The sequence below is a fragment of the Haliotis rubra genome, unplaced genomic scaffold, assembly GCF_003918875.1.
Source record: "Haliotis rubra isolate DU_JTF1 unplaced genomic scaffold, ASM391887v1 Scf62, whole genome shotgun sequence".
Classification (NCBI taxonomy): Eukaryota; Metazoa; Mollusca; class Gastropoda; order Lepetellida; family Haliotidae; genus Haliotis; species Haliotis rubra.
The window spans coordinates 2,117,199-2,133,413 of record NW_025767324.1 but is presented as its reverse complement, the minus strand read 5'-3'; the positions used below and the strand labels follow the sequence as shown (position 1 = coordinate 2,133,413).

Sequence of the window (16,215 nt, the reverse complement as noted above, 5' to 3'; positions counted from 1 at the left end):
ACTTATTATAATTATAATAGACATGGGTACCTTAAGATGATATGAAAGTTGAAAATCATGATATGCATTCACTGATACTAATAAACATAAAGTATATTCCATTTCCGTGGCTTTGCGCGATTGAATCTTTTCGTAGCTTCTTGACGTATTGAATCACTTCCGGTTTCAACATGGCAGAATGGCTGTCAAGTTGCGCCGAGAAACAATTTTCCACCCATTGTAAACATCTAAAGAAGATGTATTCATCTGGACTAATGTCAAAAACTTTTATTATATTTCTTCTGCTGTCCGGAGTTGGTGTCGCTTACTTTGTGACTAATATACCCCGTCTGATGACCATCTTCGTTCTCATTAAAAAGCAGCTGTCAACTTCTCAGACACAGCTGCGATCACCTTCTATCTCCTTCATGCCACCGGAAACATCGCTAGTTCTACGACCGAAAAACAAACTGACGATTAGCCCAGGTAAGTTACACGTGTTTTGACAATAGGTCCAGTTTCTCACAGTAATTTTTTCTGTTGACATGGTTGAGTTTTGGAAAGTAAAATATTCTTAGTCACATTTAAGAAGAGAGTGAAAGTAAAACAACAGATTCCAACGTCTGTACCAATGGTTGGCTTGAAACAAGGGGATAGGTGGCAAATGAGGTAACTATGGCTAGACAGTAGACTGCCAACACTTGGCTATGTTTACAAGGGAAATGTTATCACACTTACCGAATATAGCGCTCAATGGGTAGGTGTCGGTACAGGTACTGCAGATGTGTTACCCCAGGTTTGTTTCTGAATACAGATGTGTACCCTAAACAAAACAAAGATAAGATTTCCTTACGTACCCCCCACCTAATTTATTTAAAAAATACAAAGATATACAAGTAATGAAAAGTGCATTATAAAATAGGTGGGAGTACGTAAGGAACTCTTTCCACCGTATGTAGTAAGGCTGTAACGATGCATTGAACTATCGATGGTTTGCGGTTGTTGAGTCTCCGATAGCAATTAATTGATGGGAGAAATGAAAAACTGTCGATGCATCGATGTGTGACTGTCGATAGTTTAGTACTTGACTTCCGTTGATAAATGTGCAGCGCAAAATAAGAGGAAGTACAAGAGTTATCTGCCCCTGCAGACTTGCAGCTTCATTCAGTTTATCATGTTTATGGTTTAACTGTTTACTTGATCTGGATTTCAAGTTTGTTGTCAGTTATTAAAAGAGGCTGAAACTACTTCAACTTGTCTTTATTTCATATAAACTATACATTAATTTGGGAAATGACCTCAAATGAGACAATTCAAGGAGAAAAAAACTATTGCAGTAGTTGGTTGCAATGGATTATCACTATGGCAATAGTATGTTGCAATAGACTATCACTATTGCAATAGTTGTTCCCCCCTCAATAGTCACCCCTAGTATGTAGTTGTTCCCAATCAAGAACACTGCAAGTGGTATTGTGCAACTATTTGTTACTGTAAATGCTCATATCTTACATAATGCAAATCAAATGTATCTAATACAACAGTATGATGATTCTGCAGTATGATGATAATTCAAATCAAATGTATCTAATACAACAGTATGATGATTCTGATCATCAACTTTTTGTTTATTGCATAGTCTTATGCTTCAATATTTACTCACCAACTTCTATAATGCAATCATATGATTTGAACTCTTCACCATTTGATCAACACCTGTATAAAGATGCTTCAGCAAATGTCCACAATCACATGTATGAACAGTGCTGCATCCGTGCAAGTTGCTCTTCATATCTTTCAAACATGCCTGCCATTGTCTGTTAATCAACATTATTTATAGTTTGGTTTCGTTTGATTACTTTTGATAACCATAGGAAACATTTGCCAATAGACATGATCACCCTTATTCACAACATAACAACTAGCCCTATGTTTAGGATTGTAAAACAGTGAGATCCAGGTGCTCACAGGCTTGAAATATGTTTTGGTTTTGTTCATATTTTTTGGATATATTTATTGTCTGTTGGACTATGTCTCAGTTATAAGTGTATTATGTGGTGCTGTTATTGGCATACAACATGCGATACGATACATCACGATGCTAAAATTTTAGTCATGACGATATTGGTTTTGTTCATATTTTTTGGATATATTTATTGTCTGTTGGACTATGTCTCAGTTATAAGTGTATTATATTTTGTGCACTTAAATTCCGATACGATACGAATCCCGATACAAGGGTGGCGATAAGATATGTATCACGATACTAAAGTCTTAAATTCTAACACCAACTATAAAACACCTTAAGATAAAAACAAAACTATTTCAAAGTATTTTGTCAAATTCCACCAGAGTTTTTCAATGTTCATTGGAAATGAGATAATTAAGTTTATACACAGACTTTGTGAATGTTAATAAAATGCGAGAGCTATGTTTGACACAGTTCCTGATGCAAGAATTTCCGAGAAACTTATGAAGGGAAAATAAGTATGCATATATTTTAATCATCAAACAAAAGTAAATCTTTCTTTACAGATATCGCGATTCGGCAATGTTCAAAGTAAAACATCGATGTATCATGACCCATTTGAAGTATCATATCGGGATATACGACTGTGTAAAACTTTGTATCGATTCAGTGTATTGGTGGTCCATGGATTGATGCATCGATGCGTATCGATGAATCGCCACACCACTAATATTATGACTTACACTGATATGTCTTTTTCCAGAGGTCCAAAAGGAGGCTGTGGCAGCACTGACAGTGGCCCTGGATCTTCAGTCTCAAGGGAAAACTGACAAAGCCATAAAAGTCTTCCAACACGCTCTGGCTCTTGACCCATTACATGCTGACATCCTAACAGCCTATGGGGAATTCGTGGAACAGCATGAAAATGACGTAGTCAAAGCTGACCATCTGTACAGAAAAGCTCTCCATGCTCATCCAGAACATGAAAAGGCACTGGACAACCGACGCAGAACACAACCAGTTGTAGAAGAAATTGACCAAAGAACTTTCAACAGAATCGATCAGAAACGGGATAAACTGTATCGTGTGCCTCCAAATCATCCCGGGTTACGACGAGCTAAAAAAGAGTCCTATTTCTATCATATATATCATTCTAATGCTATAGAAGGAAATACTCTCACATTAGCACAGACTAGGTCAATTGTAGAGACCCGTATAGCTGTGGGAGGGAAGAGTTTGGCAGAGCAGAACGAGGTCTTGGGTCTCGATGCTGCTCTAAGTTTCATAAACAGTACTCTACTTGGTCGTGTAGGGCAGTTGTGTTTAGAGGATTTATTAGACATTCATCGTCGTGTCCTCGGATATGTTGATCCTACGGAAGCAGGGAGAATCCGAAAAACTCAGGTGTTTGTAGGAGATTTTCAACCCCCTTCACCCCAAGATGTGCCAATGTTAATGAACCAATTTGTAGATTGGTTGAATTCAGAGGATTCATTAGAGCTCCATCCAATAGAATTTGCTGCTCTTGCACATTACAAACTTGTAATAATTCACCCATTTTATGATGGCAATGGGAGGACTTCAAGGTTGTTGATGAATCTGATTCTGATGCAGGCAGGATTTCCACCTGTGACAGTGAAGGTGGAGGACCGTCTGACATATTATGAGACAATTCAGATGGGGAACGAGGGTGATATTCATCCTTTTATTCGTTTTATGGCTGAAAGTACTGAGAGAACTTTGGATGAGTTTATATTATCTGCAATAGAGAATCCTGTATATCATTCTCATCAAATAAATCAGACCAGCAATAAAGGACGTGTTATCGACATGGATGAAGATGATGACGAAGATGATGACTATGATGATGATGAAGATAATGGAAGTGATGGGCAGGACATGGAGGAGGAAAGTGATGATTGAAAGGAAGATCACCAAGATATTTATTACATTATGATCAGATGATGATTATTAATATTGTTTGGAAGATGCTATATTAGAATCAATAGATATAAAGAATCTGCACCAAAAGTGATACTTGTGTATAACAGGAGAATAGTGAAAATAGAGTGATTGTTTTAAGTTTTGATGTAATTATTGTGATTATGGTTCAATTCATCAAAATAATTTTAGTTACCTGTTTCTTTCAAATATATTAACATGATATTATGAGTCAACATCAGGGATGTGAGATATTTGGGATTTCACTAGGTGTTATACAAATCATTCATATAATTTGCACATTGCTGCAAATTTGAGTGACCATAGTCAGGTTAACCTTTTTCATGACGATGACTGGAATATTTTCAGTTTATTAAATATATTTACTCTAATGTTAGCTTGTTCTGTATGATCATACTTTAGCATTTTAGTGATCGGGTTAAAGCTTGAAGGGGTATTTGTCAAAATCCTAATATTAAAATCAAAAGACAAAGAGGTCCTTGTGTTCAATTCCTGTACTGTAGAAGATTAAGTATCTGAAGACTGAGTGTATGCCATCATATTGTATCACTGAGTTGAAGACTTGGTATATTTGTCTGAAAGTACCATGTTGAAAATTAACTTGGCACAATTCTATAGAGGTCAACACAGATTAACATGAATTGACTTATCAGTCATCTCACATACAGACGTGATGCTCTTCTCTCATTTGTCTCTCATCAAAAAAACTTATGCTTATATTAAAAATATAAGGTTTGGCATACTTATCTGATCAAAATGGTACCATGGTTGTCACAAACTAAAATATTTAGTGTACCTTATCATCAGTCTTCTGCCTGTTTTGTTCAGTAGTTTGGAAACATGATAGTCTCCACACTAGTTTTAACAATATTGGGTAAATGTTTTGTTGAAAACTTAGCATGATACATTTTGTTGTTTTTGTGATATATATCTGAAGTAATGATGTTGACACTATTTATGTATTTATTTGTCTTCAACAAGTGCTTTTGTACATGTGTGTTTCATGTCCACCACTGAGCTGTGGAAAGGTTAGGATCATGATGAATATGTGGTGGAGCTTTGTAAAGTTGATGTGATGCACGCATGTCTTCAGTAAAATAAGCAATGCCTGGCCCAGTCCGGGGAAAAGTGAGTCCTTTTGAACGAGGGCTTCCTGTAATAGGCATACTGATGAAAACCAAATGTGTACACTAGGGCTGATGTGATTCACTTATTTATTTGGTGAATTAGTTTGTATCCCTGATTTCGATTCTTTATTCGCAAATTGAATATTCCTGAACATTTCCAGAGTTGTTTACTTGAGTTTGCAAAAGGGAATGTATCCAAGCCAGGTCAGATAATATACTATTATTAGTCAACAGTCAATCTGTCAGTCTGTCTGTCAGTAATGTGATCAGTGTTCATTGTTAAAAACTCACACTATCAACATAGTCAAAACATTTCAAATAATTATTTTGTCATTGTTTCACTCTCTATATTTGCAAATACATCACCAGCTTTTTTGTTATTGTATTCATTGCCCAATATTCATACTTGTTTTCCAATATTCATGATATGAATCATATTCACCTCATAGTGGAATCATTGCAGCCCTGGTGAACACACTTGAATTAGAAATACCCACTCACATGGCAAACATGACACGATCCTCATTTGGAAATGATAGTGAGTGAGTTTAGTTTTGTCGGCTTTTAGCAATATTCCAGCAATATCACTGTGGGGGACACCAGAAATGGGCTTCACACATGTGGGGAATCGAACCCAGGTCTTCAGCGTGACTGGTGAACGTTGTAACCACTAGGCCACCCCGCCACCCTAGAAATGATAGGAACCTGGTATATTTATAACACAACACAGTAAGTCACACAGACTGCAACAAATCGAGGTTCATGCTCGTGTCTGCCCCAGAACTTGCTGGCTGTCAATAAGCTTCTAGAAGAATTAAATGTTTTTAAAAAAATATTTTGTTCTTGATGCCAGTGAAAAATCTAAACATGCCAAAGAAAATCAATTAGTCTTGCCATATTTATAATCATAATAATCAAAATACATGAATACTTGTGTATCTGACATGTCTGATGGCACAGCTGTTTAATTCTAGTAGTGGTAGAATGTGTCACTGTACCAGTATCAGTTGTTATAACCAACCTCGGAAAACATGACTTATGTTTTGTTGTGCCCAAGGTTTTTGAGTACATGATGTGTATTTTTGCCAAACTGATTTGCTGTTTTAGTTTCACATCCCTGCAAAGGATTATTTACTTTGTGCATGAAGAATGTGATGTTGAAGTTAAGTGATGTATCACCTTCGTGTTCTTGGAGCATAGATCTGTTACATAGGATGTGGGGACAAGGTTAACAAATGTGTGCATAAATATAAGGTAAAGGGTAAATATAACATAGACATTTGGGCTTAGGATTATAATAATTATAATTTCTTGAAATATTGTTCGCTGGGTATGTGGTATTTGGAATGAATTATGTGAGCAATGTGTAGTGTGAATGTTACTCTGCTTCCTTTCATAATTAATTTTAAGTTACTAAAAGGCCATGTTTACGTTTTTGAATTTCTAAGGTAAAATTCTTATAGGGTATGTTTCACACATTATCAGTCCATTGCTCTTCATCAGTCAGAATTCCCTGTGCTGAGTTGCTTCCCTTAGATGTGCAAGGATCCAGTGATAGTAGGTTTGAATTAAAACTCTACTTGCTTTTGATCTTTGGTTTGTGGGCTCCAATGCACTGCTTATGTGACAGAAATGTTGCACAGCCGACATCTGTATAACATTTGTGGATAATTCTCTTGTTTCTTTCTAACAGGTTGTGATATGACTATGATAACTTAAATATTAAGACAGCTTAATTACATTGTTTATCGTGAGTATTGTTGCCATCCATGTGATGTGACCCTAAAATAATAATACACTCCACTATGTCCAGATGCAAATGTGCCCATGAAGATCTGGATTAGAATTGGCCTTCAGCAACCCAGGTTTATCGTAAGACACGGCTAACAGGATTGGGTGGTCAGGATCTTTGACTAGGTTGATGCATGTCATTGTATCCCAGTTCTGTATACCGATGCTCATGCTGTTGATCACTGGATTGTCTGGTCCAGACTGGATTGTTTACAAACTGCCGTCATATGGCTGGAAAATAGCTCAGTTAGGCACTAAACAACATAGACACAATAGATACAAATATGTCGCTATATTAATTCAAGCAAGTTACATTCACATACGTTGCATTAGTTTCATGAATGACAGTATCTCGCAGAATATTGGTGAATGAACTCAGAGCCTTATGCTTGGGAACAGGGCCTATTGTGACTGTAAGATGGTATATAATAATAATACTAAAAACTTGTATAGTGCTAAGTAGTGGTGGTCCGATTCATGGAAATATGATGAAGCTTGGTCGCAGTGACTAAACGACCAAGCAATCGATCATGATTTCACATAATCTAACACAAACAATTTGGGGTCACTTGTTTGCATTAACAATAAATTTACAAGGTTGGCTTTGTCTGTTACATTTCATAAGTACTACAAGCTTGTTCCAAGTCATGAGTGAATTCATCTTAAAGACTCCTGGAAATTTATCTCCCTAACATACTAGTCATCCTTTAAAGATGTGAAATTTGCAAATGCATGTATTGAAATTTGCTCAAAAAGCCGAAAGAACTACATGTTTTTTCTTTATTTTTTGTGCATTAACAAACATAACCAGGAAAATTTGATGCATGGCGGTAACCAATTATGTTCGATGATTGATCGGTTGTAATGAACCAGTTATCAATTATGAGATTTTAACCAATTCCATGTCCAACCACTAAGTGTCTGCTCAAAGTGCTACAAAGTAATGTTTGAGTAGAGTTAATAGTGCAGTGAAAAGATGCGTTTTAAGATGTGATTTGATTTCATATATGTGTTCAGTATGGTATTATATTACTCAATTTACTGTGCAAATATTTCTGTTGAATGATTGTAATGTTCAAAATGGAAAGATGTTACAAATAACTGACAGATAAAACAGGTCAGCAGTCTGTCAATACAAACAAATGTATGAAACCTATGTATCCATTGTTCTGAAATCCACAAAATCCAGTGCCATGTTTACTTCGGCAGAGATTTCATTTGTTTATGTAAATGAGTTATTCTAATGATGTCTGATATATGCTCTGTTGGAAGCTGATGTGTTATACAGAACTGGTTGTATGTTCAACATGAAGAAGTATAATACAACAGTACAGTGTAATACAATAGTACAATACAATAGTACAATACATGAGTAATGAGACTCTAGTATGACTATCTTACCTGCCTGGACTACATGGGTGTTTTAACAGGCAAGAAAACATGTGCTTGTGATTTCTTCTATCCCAGCACTTTGGTTGCTTCCTAAATATTTTATCATGTCTGTGACTAGTTGTCAAGGAAACATATCTCTGCATATACTAAATAAATACTGGTGAACAGAACAGCATTGACTTACACAGAGCTATGTGTGTTTAGTGCATGTTTTAAGACATCCAGGTATTTGTTTATCTGTTGTGTTAGTTTTATCTGTCTTGTCAACTGGCGTATCAGTTTATCTTTTGTGTTAATAAGGGGATGCTGAATAAGAAAGATATCAAGACATCAACGATTCAGGGTCCCTGCTGTTTTTAACTGTCAACGTAATCAGATCTAGCAGTTTCTAGGGATATATAAAAAGATTTAAATTAAATGTCCATACTAGACAAGTTGGGGAAAAAAGTTTGTTTCTCTAGAAAAAAGTTTGTTTCTCTAGAAGGATCATGTTATCAGTCACCTCATGGCTATGTGGCTGAAAAGATGATGTTTTTATTTGATCTCAAAGTCAATATCCATGTTTTTGAAATGTTTCTTTTTCAGTTATTTGTTTCTGTTTAGATAAAACTCTTGAAATAATAGTTCAAAGTTACTTTAGAAATTGCATGTAACAGAATATGTTATTTTACTATTTTCTAGTGTTTTCCAAATCCAGAAAGATATTTGTAAACATGCAAAAAACAATAATTTGGCAGATGACAGCTGTATCTTTGCCTTGTGTGGTGGTATGAGGTACCACGTCTTAATACCTCTGTGAGGTGTGTGTGTATAGTGTCTGTGATGAATGGCTGGTGACTGTACTCAGCTGCAGTTGGTCTGATATTCTGTGATCTACAAATGTTATTTATTTAATGAAGTATATTTTGTGGTTTAATTGTTGTTGTTGTTTGTGATTTCCCATGAAGATTAACCGACGGAATTGGTCCCGGGTTTACAAGAGTGGATTAAAGTGAGTGAGTATGGTTTTATGCTGTGTTTGGCAATAATCCTGCAATATTGCCGCTGGGTGCAGCTAAAATGGGGGGATTCATACATTTTACCCATGATGGGAATTGAACCTGGATTTCAAGTGTGACAAGCAAATGCTTTAACCATTAGGCTACCCTACCTCCCTGGATTTAAATGAGAATTGGGTGTTTATAATGTGTGACTTGGAAGACTGACTGGCTGAGTTTGGTTTTATGCCGCTTTTAGCAATATTCCAGCAACATCACGGCGGGGGACACCAGAAATAGGCTTTATACATTGTACCCATGTGGGGATTCGAACCCGGGTCTTCGGCGGGACGAGCCAACGCTTTAACCACTAGGCTACCCCACCGCCCCGTGACTTGGAAGACTGAGGGACAATAGGGCACCACTTGCTTGTTGTATGGGGTTGCTAACAGACTCAGTTCAGACCTGAGTTTGTTGATGCATGTCATAGCTCAACATGACAATTCGATGCTCATTATGTCAGTCACTGGTTTTTCTCGTCAGATTCCCAGTGGTTGTTGAAGCTTGTCAAATCTCAACTGCACAGGTCGATGCTCATGATGTCAATCACTAGATTGTCATGTCAGCCTCACTGAGTTTGTTGAAGCTTGTTAAATCTTAACTCCACAGGGTGATACTCATGAAGTCAGTCGCTAGATTTTCTTGTCAGAACAAAACCTGTTGCTAACAGGTTTAATCACGATATTTATGGTGAGCAGTGATTAGATTAGATTTGACTAGTTATTTTTGCTGATTTATTTGATTTTTTTTCTCCATTTTGTGATCGAATTACACAGTCCGACATCAACCACTGGCATGTCTGAAAAAAGACATGATGAATTACCAGCCACAATAACTTCTGGCAGAAACAGGGACATAAAATGCACTCACTCATTGTATGGTCCAGATTCAATAAGTCACAGGATGCTCTGATAATGTATTACAGTATTCATTCACAAACTTGACAATCTCACCTAGCTCTTGTCAGTTGCCAAGGTGATATGCCGGTTCTGCGCTTGCTGTCCTTCAGTTGCAAGCTCTTGTTAGGGTTGTAAAAGTGTACTGCAAGGAGTACGCTAAGTTGATTTAGTGTGGTGCTCACACCTTCAACCATCTGTTTTCTAGTTCAAACCTGATGCTATTCGGGTCGTTGTGATGCAGTTGTTTTACTGCTGACTAGCTCCAAATTTAACCATTAATCGAATTACACAAATTAATGTCATATTTTTTTATTTTATCTTCTGTAAGAAATGTATATATTTGAAATATGTTTGTATGAAAATGTGTACAAAAAATAAATATTTATACATAGTGGACAAATATCACAGTCTAACATTGCAGTAGGACGCATACACGATACACATTGCTATGAAGGAAAACGACTGACTGAAGAGTCGTAAAATCACACACACAGCGGCGATAAACACGGACTGGTCACATAATGAAGATGTGGCTACGAGACAGATGAGATTAGAAAACAAGCATAATACACATTAATTATGCTATTGATACATTACACTGTAACAGTGGAAAGAGTCTTATTGGATCCCTGGCCATAAATATGAAACACTTTTCTTATGGCATGTGGAGACTCTGCCTCAGTATCAAAAGAGAGACCAAATCTTAACCTTTGCTGTTTTATTGTATATTTCTTGGTTTTCAGATCCACTGAACCTCAAAGGCAGGTTGGAGGAAATTATTCCAGTTTTGAGCTATTGTTAATGCTATTGAACCTAAATAATGCATTTGGAAAATGAATCACAAATTATTTTGTAGACTTTTGAGACAGGTTATTTAGGGTCTCTGATCCGTAACGGATAGACGATGTACAAGCAACGGTCATAGGTGCTCAAAACAGCGCACCCTTGTTTTTATGTGAACCATGTAAGTTATCTGTCAGTTCTCGCAATAATGCCAAATGAGAATTGGGAATTAATTTACTCATCCTACCGACCCTATTTTGTTAAAAAAAAGCCTTTTTCTTTAATTCAGCATTCAAAAGCATTTTTTACCGTAAGACAAATAACAAACAAGCCTGTCAGTGATAATGTACAGGCCGAGAAGCACGTGAGCTTGGCTGTTACGTTGCCGCACCATATTTGCCGATCATGAGACGTTGAGAACGATGTGTCCCTACTCTTCTTGCAAAGGGGCTGACGCTTCGGACCCGGGAGGCCATTCTCCTAGAGGAGGTCCTCTCTGTAACAGAAAGAATATTTGTTGCACAACCAATAAAAAATCAAATCAAATCAAATATTTGTTGTATAGAAACAGCTTAACTGTATACACGAAGAAACACTGTAATTAGAGTGAGTGAGTGAGTATTGCTTAACGCCGCATGTAATTATTTAGAACTGACAATAATTAACAGAGGCCCAGATAAGCTGCGTATCCGGGTAAAATACGCATAAAAACTTTCCAATTACGCATTGAAAAATAATTGTTTTGTACCAATTACGCATTTAAAATGATAAATACGCAAAAAGTTTAAAACAAATGCGTACAAATATTTATAAAAATCGCTTGTGTAATGAAAAAGACATCGATTGCTATCAAGTCGTACTGTTAGTATAGGACAAGTGTTGTACTCTCAGTATAGAATGAGTGATTTTTTAAGAAATCATTTCCATTATATTTAAGTTGGTTTTGATTAGGTATGACATAAGGCAGAACATACCAGCTTAGTAAGCTTACTCAATGACATAATACTTAGGTGAGTAAAATGACTGAAATACGCACATATTTGAAAGCAGTGGGTAACGGAAAATGAAATACCCACTCAACATTCATAATACCCACTCCAAAAAAATACCGTGGGTACAGTACCCACATGAGCTAAATCTTATCTGGAGCTCTGTAATTAAACATATACAAATGTCCATACTTCCTGTGAATATAGTATTGTTTATTCGAAGTCAAGAGCAGCTGAACTGGTTAAAGGGACAGTAAGCTCGTGATAATTGGCAGTCCTGTCAATGTTGGTTCATATCTCTCTGACACCTCTCGCTGTTTGATTAGAAATGCATTTTCTTGGACTCACAACCTGAGTTATTCATCAACTTCGTTATCTTTTCAAAATCAGCCCAATTTGCAAATACAATAATCTGTCCCTCAAGCCAAGTAATCCATATCGGTAGTTGTTTCGTCCACTTGACTATCGTAAGACACTGCACGCACTTGTAATAGTCCTTAACTTTACGTAATTATCTGAATTATTATCATTTTCAAATTAAAGTGGACTCATAATTTCTGTGAAAAAGAAAGAAACGGTCGTTATGTTATACGAGCTATAGGAGGTGGAATATGGCCTTACATGGTTTGTTGTAAAATGATGAAATATTACTACGCCATTGCTGCCCGATGCGTTGAGAACATAGCGGATTAAGCTGAGTGGACCCGACAAGTGACGTTCGTGAGTATTTGAAGATAGTGATGGGTCCACATTGACACTAAGTTATAAATGCAGCCGTGGCATTTGTTAAAAGGTCTTGACCAGACTAACAATGTCAATGGACTCCAGACCTTGGAGTATATGATTGGTGCCCCTAAGTCCATCTTGCAACTGACCTGTCCGTAAGCGTCCAGGGTCCTGGCATCGTAGAGCATCCACCGGATTTCCTCAGTTCCTCGCAGGTTCTTGTAGTCTACAGGGAACCTCCCGTCCTGGAACACACGTCACTCAAGTTAGTAACAACACTCGGGGAATAACTGTTACTTTCGCCACTACTCGGCCCTTTCCGTAACTTCCTCTTTACGGAGCCACCCTTAGAGGGTCACGAAAATGTCTCTCGGTCCCAGAATTGTGTTTCCGGAAAGCCAGACTATGTCTTTTGACTTTTCACCCTGTTTACTGGTGATATAAATTAGAATAGACCCGCGACACCCAAAAGCGTGTCGTAAGAGGTTCCTAAATTGGATTGGTTAGCCAGACTCAGTGGCTCAGTTTGTACCGTGTACCCCGACGACAATACTAATATGACTATTATGAGTGTGCATGAGGTTTTCATTCTCAACTCCCTGGGGAGTTTCGTGACAAGGTAAAGTGCCAATGATACGAGAGAAGGTTAACAGTCTCTTGCTATCCGATACTTGTTTTGCCTCGCCCAAACCATATATACTAGCCACATTAAGAAACTGTGCATTGTCAAAATATTATCCCAGTTGATAAGTACGATAACAATGTCAAACGTACAGATAAACTTTAATGGAGGGATCATGAGACCATAACAAGTTGGGAGAATTTCAATTGAAAAGTCAATCACAATGACGTCACGAGTCCACAAGCGGGACAGGGGTCAAACGACCATGTCACAAGCTCAATAACGGGTATGTTTGACATCGGCATTGAGAACAGCAGTGCATCGACGACGCATAGAGCCTATGAAACGTGCAAGGAAGGCTTGTGCGATGTCACGCCAGATTCTCTCAAGTTCTGTTGCAAGGTCAAGAACGTTATCTGGCGGATGAGGAAGACGGCGTAGACGTCGATCCATCTCGTCCCAAACATGCTCTATCGGGGAGAGATCCGGTGAATTTGCAGGCCAAGGCAGTAAGTCAACGTTGTGGTGTTGCAAGAAATCCATAGCAACCCTTGCCGTATGAGGGCGGGCATTGTCCCGTTGGAATTTAACCCAGGGCCATGACGTTGCAGAAAAGGAATTGCCACAGGTCGAAGAATCTGATCCCTGTAGCCCACACCAGTTAGTTAAGTTGCCCTGAACAATCACCAAAGAAGTTCTTTGGCGTGCTGTTATTCCACCCCAAATCATCACGGAACCACCACCAAAGCTATTCCTCTCCAAGACACAGGCCTGTGCATAACGTTCTCCCACGCGTCTATAGGCACGTTGACGTCCATCACTATGGGAAATGTTAAACCTGGACTCATCTGTAAAAACAACATTTCTCCACCAAAACAAGGGTCTGCGGACATGATTTCGGCACCACATTCGGCGAGCTTGTCGATGACGTTGTGTCAGGATAGGCCGTATGGCGGGACGTCGTGGTCTGATCCCGTGATGACGTAAACGTTGTCGAACTGTGTTGGGGTGGATACGGCGAAGTCCTGGGATGGTTCGGGCAGTCATCACTGCAGTCTGAAACCTGTGGCGAAGATGGGTCACCCTTATCCATCTGTCCTGTCTTGGCGTTGTTACACGTGGACGTCCACAACGTGACCGATCGATGACGTCATTTGTGTTCTGGTAGCGTCTCACCAGTGCAGAAATGGTGTTCCGGTGGCAGTGGAAATGTGCAGCCACTTGTCGTTGAGACATTCCCCACGGACCATCCCAATGGCCTCATGACGTTGTGCAGACGTGAGCCTTGGCATGCTATGCGTTTCAATAGCCGTTTAATTTTTGAACGATCGCAAGGGCAGGGGTTGAGCTTTCCAAAGTGACAGTATTGTGGCATTCATTTGCTCTCTTTCTCTTTCTCGGAATGCACGTGCAACAACGTATTGCACGTCTCAAGAACGAACCCACTGACGTCACGGAACGTGGCACGTGCATGCATGTTGATACATGTCACTAATCTCTGAGTTTACATCCTTATGTGTCTACACAGGTTTGATAAATTTAGATTTTAAATTTTTGTATGCACAGTTTCTTTATGTGCCTAGTATATATGTCGCCCCGATAATAGATGTAATGATGGTTCAACGCGTCGACTCAACATTCAACTCTTAGCAAATATTGAGTGTTATATATGAACCAGTTTTTAAATAAGTATTCAAGGGCAGGCACCGGACTCATTATTTATCTGACTTACCTTGTCAACCCGAGATTCAATTTCTTCAGGATTCCTCTCCAACAAAATCCGTGCGAAGGCCATCAGCTGGTCATCTGGCAGTGCGCATGCGTAGTGGAGTGGATACCGGTTAGACTGTAAACAGTGTCAAATTGTAAATACAATCTCGCGTGTGTCCATGTACACCCAGCAACCACTGTTTTATCTTCATTACCCAGAAAGAGGTCCTTGATTTGATTCCTTTAAATACCAGATTAACCTCAAAGAACCCGTGAAGATCCGATCTTCAGCAACCCATTCTGGTCGTAAGAGGCGACTAACAGATCGGGTGGTATGGCTCGCTGACTTGGTTGACACATGCCATTGTATCCCAGTTGCGTAGATCGATGCTCATGCTATTGATTACTGGGTTGTCTGGTCCAGACTGGATTATTTACAGACCGCCGCATTACAGCTTACATATTGCTCAGTGCGGCGTTAAACAACGAACAAACTTATAACACTTAAAGACAACGTGAAGATCCACACTGGTCTTCACACCGAGTAGGTCTAAACTGGTTATTACCATGTCTACACGTAGACTACTTTTCACTACGTCTTGACCTACACAGGTAATTCCGATGTCTGAAACTAAGCTGGTTTCCACATCGTGTTATACTGAATTGGTATAAAACAGCCGTTTATCTTAGTCATCTCTAATCAACCGTCAGTGAAATGCTATTTGTGATACATGTGCGACGTCAGACTTGAAGGTTGTAGCCTTACAATGATGTCTTGTCCCTTCTAGCAATGTTTCTATTACTTCAGTCAATGCCTTGCATGGAACATTTTCCACATAGACTGGTTCTTTTTGCAACACTAATATAATGTTTGCAACTTAAGTAAAAACTGTACTATAACTTTTCAACCGACAATTTACGTTTTGGGGAATAATTTAATTTGTGAAGCTCAATTTTTGCGTTCCTCGCCGTGATATTCATGGAATATTGCTAAAAGCAGCGTAAACTCCTACTCACTCACTTCAAGAAAAATAGAGGATCTCACTAATATGAAAAACAACAACTTTTTTCAACTGGGCCATTGTCTGTAAAGATAAGGAGTCAGTAGTCTGAAATAGTTGCGCCGTGACCATTGCATGGAACGGATGGTCATTTATTTTTTATTTGGTCAAGAGTACCACAATCCAGGCGCTGATACTCGATCGTTAGGGGTCGTGTCCAGTCTAGGTCGA

General features: G+C 38.4%; 2 protein-coding genes across 2 annotated transcripts in view; one reads left to right on the top strand and one right to left on the bottom strand.

Annotated features, from left to right (window-relative positions):
* The first annotated feature begins 153 nt into the window (after nucleotides 1-153).
* Nucleotides 154-5,853, top strand: LOC124256126 (protein adenylyltransferase FICD-like). The gene is made up of 2 exons (XM_046690082.1): nucleotides 154-465; nucleotides 2,709-5,853. The coding sequence occupies exons 1-2, from the start codon at nucleotides 171-173 to the stop codon at nucleotides 3,866-3,868; spliced, it is 1,455 nt and encodes a 484-aa protein (XP_046546038.1). The 5' UTR covers nucleotides 154-170; the 3' UTR covers nucleotides 3,869-5,853.
* Nucleotides 5,854-10,446: 4,593 nt separating this feature from the next.
* LOC124256206 (putative ankyrin repeat protein RF_0381) overlaps nucleotides 10,447-16,215 on the bottom strand; it is a 56,613-nt gene continuing 50,844 nt past the window's right edge. The window contains exons 18-20 of the mRNA XM_046690183.1: nucleotides 15,006-15,119; nucleotides 12,801-12,896; nucleotides 10,447-11,432 (exon numbers count right to left, since the gene is read on the bottom strand). Of these exons, the coding sequence (XP_046546139.1) occupies nucleotides 11,367-11,432; nucleotides 12,801-12,896; nucleotides 15,006-15,119 (276 nt within the window). The 3' untranslated portion in view covers nucleotides 10,447-11,366. The remainder of the gene's footprint in view (nucleotides 11,433-12,800; nucleotides 12,897-15,005; nucleotides 15,120-16,215) is intronic.